Source organism: Alexandromys fortis, unplaced genomic scaffold (genome assembly GCF_014885135.2).
Source record: "Alexandromys fortis isolate MF-2015 unplaced genomic scaffold, M_Fortis_MF-2015_v1.1 scaffold_80, whole genome shotgun sequence".
Taxonomy (NCBI): domain Eukaryota; kingdom Metazoa; phylum Chordata; class Mammalia; order Rodentia; family Cricetidae; genus Alexandromys; species Alexandromys fortis.
In genome coordinates, this window is record NW_026068174.1 from 167,865 (window position 1) to 176,290 (window position 8,426).

The window sequence follows — 8,426 nt, forward strand, 5'->3', positions numbered from 1 at the left end:
TGCTGCACATGTCCGAATGCACTGATAGAACCGTTGTCAACAAAAGAAGTCAGTGGTGACAGTGGATGCTTGAGGTTCCAGTGCTGGCTGGAGAGGCAGATGCACTATCCCCGGGACTTGCTGGCCAGCCAGCTGAACACATCTGGTGAGTCCCACGTCCCAGAAGGAGACATTATCCTAAAATACAAGGTTGGGGGCTAGGGAAAGAGAAATAAGCCATGGGATGCTTGACAAGAAACCATGAGCACCTGACTTAGATTCCTGGCACCCATGAATAAAGATGGCAGGATGACACTTGCTTTTAATTCCAGCACTGAGGAGACAGAAGCAGGTGGACTCTTGGAGCTTGTTGGCTACCCATTCCAATTCTCCAGGTCAACCTGTGGATTTATGAGCCCCAGGTCAAAGTGAGAGATTTCTCTGTCCTCCAAATGATTAGAAGTGTGTGTGTGTGTGTGTGTGTGTGTGTGTGTGTGTGTGTGTGTGTGTGTGTGTGTGTGTGTGTGTGGCTCTGAGGCTGGCAGGTGGCTGGCGCGGTTCACAAGGCTGCCGCGTTTTCCCACTTGGTCGGCAAGATGGCGCTGCAGGCTTGGGCCACAGAAGAAGCGCCAGACGCGGAACCCGGAAGCGTCCGCCGGGAGGGGGCGGGCCCAGGTCGCTGGGGTCCCTCACCCGGACCAGCATCCTCTTCCCGCCTCCTCCTCCCGCACTTGCGCGTCGGGACGCTTTCCAGAAGTGGAACCGAGGGACGCCAGAGTGTGTGTGTGTGCGCGTGTGTGTGTGTGTGTATGAACACTCGGTGGGCGCCCACGTGACACCCCCCGGGGCGCCAAATATTTGCTGGGAACATGGGCGTGCTCAGGGCAGGTCTGTGCCCGGGCCTCACCGAGGAGATCGTCCAGCTTCTGAAGGGCCGAAGGATCAAGACAGGTGACCTCGTGGGCTCATAGCACATAACATGGGCACGACCGCAGGGATTGGCGGGTTGGCGCCACGGTCTTGGCACACGTGCGGGGCGCTTCGCACTTTTACAGAGTGCGGGGGGCCACACTCTGACCTTCTAGGAAGGCTGGGTTCGCAGGAGCCAAGCCAGAAACAGGATTTTACTGTGTGCTGGGCTCCTCGCCGGGTCCTGTATCAGGGCCTGCGTGCTTGAGATTGGGAGTAGACTAAGACCTTAGTGCCAGGGCACGTCTTTAATCCCAGCACTCGGGAGGCAGCAGCGGCAGGCGGATCTCTGAGATCGAAGCCAGAGCCTGGTCTAAAAGAGCTAGTTCCAGGCTACAGGCTCCAAAGGCTACAGAGAAACCCTGTCTCGCAAAACAAAAACAAACAAAACAAAACAAGACATTAACACCATTTCCCAACAGAGGAAAAGGCAAGCGTGGCAAGGCTAAGCCTTTCTTGTTGCTAATCAGTTGCTCTTGGTCTCTTTCCAGTGGCGGACCTGGCAGCTGCTAACCTGGAGGAGGTAGCCCAGAAATGTAGTTTGTCCTACAAGGTGAGCTCACGGTGTGCAAGCTCCATCCCAATGCATCTTCTAGAGCGGGTCCCCAGCTAAAGGTGGGAGGCCGGGAACTCTAGACCTGGATTGCTCTGCGGGGCAAGCTGGTTGCTGGGCAGTCTGGCGTTCTGGAGCCTGAGTGTCCACCGTATTGGCAGGCCCTGGTTGCCCTGAGGAGGGTATTGCTGGCGCAGTTCTCGGCTTTCCCATTAAATGGAGCAGACCTCTATGAGGAACTGAAGACTTCCACTGCCATCCTGTCCACCGGCATTGGGAGGTTTGTATGCTTACCTGGGCAAGAAGATGAAACCCGAGCTTCTCATGCTGAGACTACAAAGGGCAGGCTGGTGAGGGCAGTCTGAAGTTGTCAAGGAACCTAGAGGCATCCAGACTCCGGAGGATTTTTTTTTTAAGATTTATTTATTATGTATACAATATTCTGCCTCCATGCTATGCCCACATAGCAGAAGAGGGCGCCAGATCTCATTACAGGTGGTTGTGAGCCACCATGTGGTTGCTGGGAATTGAACTCACGACCTCTGGAAGAGCAGCCAGTGCTCTTAACCACTGAGCCATCTCTCCAGCCCTCCAGAGTTCTTTTTCCTTAGAGTAAAAGGACAGGGATTCTTAGCCTCAGCACTATTGATGCTTTGGGCCAAGTAATTATTTGCTGGAGTAGGGATATCCTGTGCATTTAGCAATAGCCCTGAGCTCTACCCACCAGATGCCAAGATCACTTCCCCTACACCTAGTTTTTTTTAAAAAAATATTTATTTATTATGTATACAATATTCTGTCTGTATGTATGTCTGCTGGCCAGAAGAGGGCACCAGACCTCATTCCAGATGGTTGTGAGCCACCATGTGGTTGCCGGGAATTGAAGGACCTTTGGAAGAGCAGGCAATGCTCTTAACCACTGAGCCATCTCTCCAGCACCCGCACCTAGTTTTAATAATCAAAAATGTCTCCAGATATGACTCAGTATCTCCTGGGAGCCAACTTTTCCCAGTGAAGAGCCACTGTCCTATGACACAAGATGTCATTAATATCCCATTTTTCAGTAGAGTCCCTGATACTTTGGGATAAGGCAAGTGAGATCAGGACAGGATTGAGATTTCCTGGGAGTCTGCACCTAAGGTCTGACCCTTTAACACAGTTCGTCATGGTGTGGTGACCCCTAACCATAGAATTATTTTCTTTTTTTTTTAAATATTTATTTATTATGTATACAATGTTCTGTCTGTGTGTACGCCTGAAGGCCAGAAGAGGACACCAGACCTCATTACAGATGGTTGTGAGCCACCATGTGGTTGCTGGGAATTGAACTCAGGACCTTTGGAAGAGCAGGCAATGCTCTTAACCTCTGAGCTATCTCTCCAGCCCCCCCATAGAATTATTTTCATTGCTACTTCATAGCTGTGAGTTTGCTACTGTTATAAATTATAATATAAATATCTGATATGTGACCTCTGCGAAAGGATTGTTCGATATCCCAGAGAAGTCGGGATCCACAGATTGAGCACCCCTGCCATAGGCTATAGCTGTTAGAGATGTGGTTAGCCTAAGAGGAGGGGCCGGCAGAGGTGAGCCCAGGGATATATAATCCAGGGCCTGATGCCTTTACCATAGGAGGCAGCAGCCGGGAACGTGCGCACTCTCCGAAAAGAGCAGTTGCATTGTGCTCCGCTGTTTGGGTTGGGAAAGAATTGGAAGACAACTGGCATTTTCTGGCCAAGTGAGCCTGACCTCTCTCCTGGCCTGTTTGTGCGGAGTTTGATGAATAACTTTGTAACTGCCATCACAAAGGTCTTTGGATTGCTCTGGCCCTTGCTGTTTCCATAACACATTCTCTTGGCAAGGTTCGCGTAGTCTGGTGCTTGCTCTCGCTGGTTGGGGGTCTGTGTTTGTAATCCATCAAACATTGGCTGGGTTCCTACTGGGTGCCGGGCACATGCAGATGCTATCTGTACGAGTGAGGCGAGGCTCCTGCTCTTAAGTATGGTGGTTGGTGTACATGGGAGACTTGTGAGTGCCCCAAGGAGGCACACTGGCTTTGGAGCCCAGGGAACTTATAAAACTGGCATTCAGAGAAGGAACAGTGAGAAGGTACCCTGGCAGGATTGCAGCAGCAGCCGTCATGGGGTGGGAGCTCAGGGTGGCACAGGTAGCCTTGGCATTGGCAGACCACAGCCACAAACTCACCTTGACTCTGACATTGTGTTCAGCATTTCATGCATTCATGCATGCATTTCCATATTTCCATTTCCTTTTTTTTTTTTTTTTTTTTTGAGACAGGGTTTGTCTATATGGCTCTGGCTGTCCTGGAACTCACTCTGTAGACCAGGCTGGCCTCGAACTCACAGATTCGCCTGCCTCTACCTCCCGAGTGCTGGGATTAAAGGCGCGCGCCACCCACACCGCTCAGCATGACCTGCATTTCATCTGTCCTTCACAACCCCTACTGAGAGTTTGCTGCCCTTGAAATCATGAGTGTATGTGAGGAAATGGGGGTTCAGGGACCAGCTCAAGATCCTGCAGCTACTAGATGGTAGATTGGGCATTGGAGGTCATGTCTAAAAACTTAATTCTGGCTAGACTGTTCTCCAGCATGCCTGGAGGTGACATCTGTAGGCCATGGAGCAGAGATGTGCAGGATGGACGGACTAGCCCAAAGAGGTCCAGCAGGGATCTGGTGGTACTGGTATGGGCTGTGTGGAGCCGCTCCAAGGTTGGTGACAGTGGAAGACATGTTGAAGGAGAAATGTGACAAGCAACTTTACTATCAGATGGGGGGTACGTGTGAAAAGGGGATTTGCTAGGTTTTCAGACTTCCCTACAATGCACCATGCCTACATAGTGGATGTAACTTTGAAACTCTGGAAGTAAGTCAAAGTTAATGAAATGTGTGTTAACCATGAACCATCAGCATCTTATTTAACCATTAAACAGGGCCCTTGTTGTGGGTCTCGGAGTGCTGAGGGCGATGCAGATCTTTGCAGGGCAGTAGAGCATGTGGCACACCGTGGGAGATCTGTCGATGGGGGAGATTGGTTAGGCCTTGCGAGCCAGAGCTTCTGTCTGTTCATCTCTGTTGGAATAGGCTCTTCACGAAACAGAAGGCAAGCTGTCTGAACGACTGGAAGAGTAACTGATGGGACATTCAGTGGGAAAGGTGGGGAGAAACCCCGCATTTAGGCAGCTCTGGTCGGAATCCCTCCACATACATTCATAGGCTCAGAGGTAATGGGGGACATAACGGTAGGGCGCCCCACTCCAGAAGCGTGAGAGGAGCCAGGGATAGAAACACAGTGGGAAATGTCTAGGACGCAGGTTTGGGAGTACGTCATACAGGTGGAGCCTGGTAGTCTGGTACGTGGTGGATTTTTTTTTTTTTTTTTTTGAGATTTTATTTTAGCTGGGTATGATGGTGCATACTTTTAATCCTAGCACTTGAGAGGCCGAGGTCAGTGGATCTCTGTGAGTTCAAGGACAGCCTAGTCTACAGAGTGAGTTCCAGAATAGCCATAGCTGCACAGAGAACCCCGTCTTGAAAAACCAAAAATAAATAAATAAAATTTAAAAGATAAATGTACACCACCACAGCTGGCTTTTTAAAAAGATTGTTTTAGCTTAATAACTATGTATAGGTATCCGTGTGAGTGTGTGCACCTGTATGCAACACAGAAACTTTCAGCCCCTGTCCTGAAGCACATAGAGGGTAGTAACCTGTTCCAGGTGGTTCAGGGGCTTAGGAAGTGGCCATGTTTTGAGGTTCATCTCGAGGTTTCCACAGCCAGAGTTTTGACAGTCAAGCCGCTCTCTGTTCTTTTCATTTCTTCAGTAACATTTACTGTGTGCCTGCAGGGCGTTCAGCTCTGTGCTAACAACACTCAGAGACACAACAGGGATAAAGACCCAGTCTTTGCCCCAGGGGTGCTCCTACCAGATGAGGGAGGCAGACAAAAACAAGCAAATAAAAAATAATTACACACTCCCAGAATTAATAATCGAGTTTAGCAAGGTCTGGGTATACAAGATCAACACATAAAAATCAATTGCTCTTCTCTGCACTCACAATGAACATGTGAAAACTGAAATTAAAAACACAGTGCCATTTGCTGTCGCATCTAAGGAAATGAAACACGTGGGTCTAAGTCTGACAAAGCCCATGTAGAATTTGTATGCTGGAAATGAAAAATGCCAATGAAGAAGATCAATGGTGACCCAAATAAATGGAGAGACTTTCTGTGTTCATAGGTTACAAGATTCATTAGTGAATGCCAACTTTCCCTGACCCCGACCCCCACCCCCAATACTAGAGATCGAACTCAGGGCTTTGCATATGATAAGCAAATACTCTACCATTAAGCTATCTCCCCAAATATGTTTTTTCCTTTCTTTTTTTTTTTTTTAAAGTCAGGGTCTCGTGTGGACCCTGACCTCACAGAGGCCTGCCTTTGCCTCCCTGATGTTGGGATTAAAGGCATCTGTCACCGTGCCCAATTTACTCCCCAGATTTATCTGCTTTTAATAGTTTCTTCTCTCCTCTCTTTGCCCATCCCCGTTCTCTCCTCTTCCACCATCAGCCTGAACAAACTACTTGATGCTGGCCTCTATACTGGAGAGGTGACTGAAATTGCGGGCGGCCCAGGTAGCGGAAAAACCCAGGTACCCTTGGGACCAGCAGCAGGGAGGGTTGGGGGACGTGGGTGCATTGGCCTGGATTCCTTGGGGAGTTCTTGCGGGTGTCCCTGTGGGTTGCAAGGTCAGAACAGACCAGATGGGCACTGAAAATGGACATGGCCTTGGCCAGTGTGTATGTTGTTGGAATCTGGGCAGGCTGTGGTGGGGAAGCTGCCTCCCGAGGGCTTAGGTTTACCCAGTGCCCCGTCTTGTCTCTGAAGGTATGTCTCTGTGTGGCTGCAAATGTGGCCCACGACCTGCAGCAGAATGTACTGTATGTCGATTCCAATGGAGGAATGACAGCGTCCCGCCTCCTCCAGCTACTGCAGGCTAGAACCCAAGATGAGGAGAAACAGGTAGGGGGCAAGATGGCTGGGTTCCTTTAAAATCTCAATGCTAGAAGACTCCATTGACTCTTTACATTGTAAGAAAATACACCATCTCTAAGAATCATCATTTCTTGCTTTGAAACTGGAGATTCCTCTGCTTTCCTAGAGCTGCTCGTGTTAATGTCATCATCCCAGCTTGGATGCCACCCACACTGATTCTCCAGGAACTTCCAAGTCCTCGAATACCGTAAATCAGAGCCAGCAAAGCCCTGCATCTGTGTTTCCAGCCCATTTCTTGCCAGGGCAGGCATCACTAATCAATCATATCTGTCTTTCCCGCTGAATTCTGAATGTCCTACAGCTCAGTGCCCAGGTATCACCACTGTAAGATCCAGCCCATTAGGCAAAACCCATTTGCCATTCTGGCTGCCAGCAGCACTGTGTCTAAGTGCCTCTTTGCCTTCTCAGCTTTATGATTGCTCTTTATCGCAAGTCCCTGCTTCTCTTTTCCACCCTGCAGGCAGATGCTCTCCGGAGGATACAGGTGGCGCATGCGTTTGACATCTTCAGGATGCTGGATATGCTGCAGGACCTACGGGGCGCCACGGCCCAGCAGGTGAGCCTGTGAATCTGCCTGTTTCTGCTTCACCCAGCTGGACAGATGTTGTCTGTATCGAGGCAGGTGTCCTGCCACCGACTCTGCTTGGAATACATGTGTCCAGTGTAACAGCCCAGCTGTGTTTGCCACCCCCTCACTCCACCCCTGCCTGCCCGCGCCCCAGGTGGAATTCCGTGCTGCTTCATCCACAATTCATCTGCTTCATTGTTTACAGGCTACCGGACCTGTACAACAGTGAGCGCCTTGAGTAGAGGATTATATAGTCTTCACCTCTGCATTACTCACTGAAATCAGTAAGGAAACTATGCGTGTGGGGGGGGGTCTTGCTAGTTAGCCTGCCTGGTTAGGAATTTACAGAGATCCCCCTGCCCTGTCTCTTGAATGCTGAGATTAAAGATAATGCTTCAGAACATCTGGCTAGGAGACTTGACTCTTGAGACAGTCTGAGTGTCTTTAGTGAGACTGGAGGCTAGCACTGAGTCCTGTGTCTGATTCTCCAGCTCTTTGCCTCAAAATCGCACTACAGCAAGTGGCTGCTGTAGCCCCAAGCATTTTGTCCACAGCCGCATGTGCTCCAAATTCAAGCAAGTGAGCGATAGATGATTTTTTTTATTATCTCTTCCCTTTTATTAAGACGAAAATGTAGCTGGGCAGTGGTGATATACACCTTTAATCCCAGAAATTGGGAGGCAGAGGCAGATGGATCTCTGAGTTCGAGGCCAGTCTGGTCTACAGAGTGAGTTCCAGGACAGCCAGGGCTACACAGAGAAACCTTGTCTTGAAAAACCCAACAAAAAAAGAAAAAAGAAGAAAAAGCTTACTACTCTAGGACCACTAGCAGATTAGATCCCCAGTGTCACCAAAAAGAAAAAAAAATTATGTATTTATTTATTTGTGTGTATGTGTGTGCATGTGAACATATATTCATAACGTAACACTTGGAGTCAGTGGATAACTTGCAGAAGTTAGTTCGTTCCTTCCACCATGTGCCGTGTCATGACTACATGTGCGCGCGCACACACACACACAAATAAATACATAAATAAATATTTTTTGTGACACTAGGGATCTAATCCAGGCCTATACCCATTAGGCAAACGCTGCCACTGAGTTATCCCTCCAGTCATAGCCAAAAGCAAATCATCTCTATACATATCTAGAACTGGGGGCTGGGCCCATCCTCACTGATGTCAGGAGATTTCTACCCAGTACCTGAACATGTCCAGACTAATGTTTATAAGGAAGGGAGAAGGAGATTTTGAATGGCTCTTGACTTTTTTTTTTTTTTTTT

General features: G+C 49.1%; 1 protein-coding gene across 3 annotated transcripts in view; it reads left to right on the forward strand.

Annotated features, from left to right (window-relative positions):
• Positions 1-647: 647 nt before the first annotated feature.
• Positions 648-8,426, forward strand: part of Rad51d (RAD51 paralog D) — an 18,327-nt gene continuing 10,548 nt past the window's right edge. For 2 of the 3 annotated variants that reach the window (XM_050128729.1, XM_050128730.1), the window contains exons 1-6: positions 649-930; positions 1,440-1,501; positions 1,663-1,781; positions 6,091-6,172; positions 6,409-6,543; positions 7,037-7,132. In XM_050128729.1, the coding sequence (XP_049984686.1) occupies positions 849-930; positions 1,440-1,501; positions 1,663-1,781; positions 6,091-6,172; positions 6,409-6,543; positions 7,037-7,132 (576 nt within the window). In that variant the 5' untranslated portion in view covers positions 649-848. Of the gene's footprint in view, positions 931-1,439; positions 1,502-1,662; positions 1,782-6,090; positions 6,173-6,408; positions 6,544-7,036; positions 7,133-8,426 lie in introns of all 3 variants that reach the window. The other variant, XM_050128731.1, reaches the window with a different exon arrangement.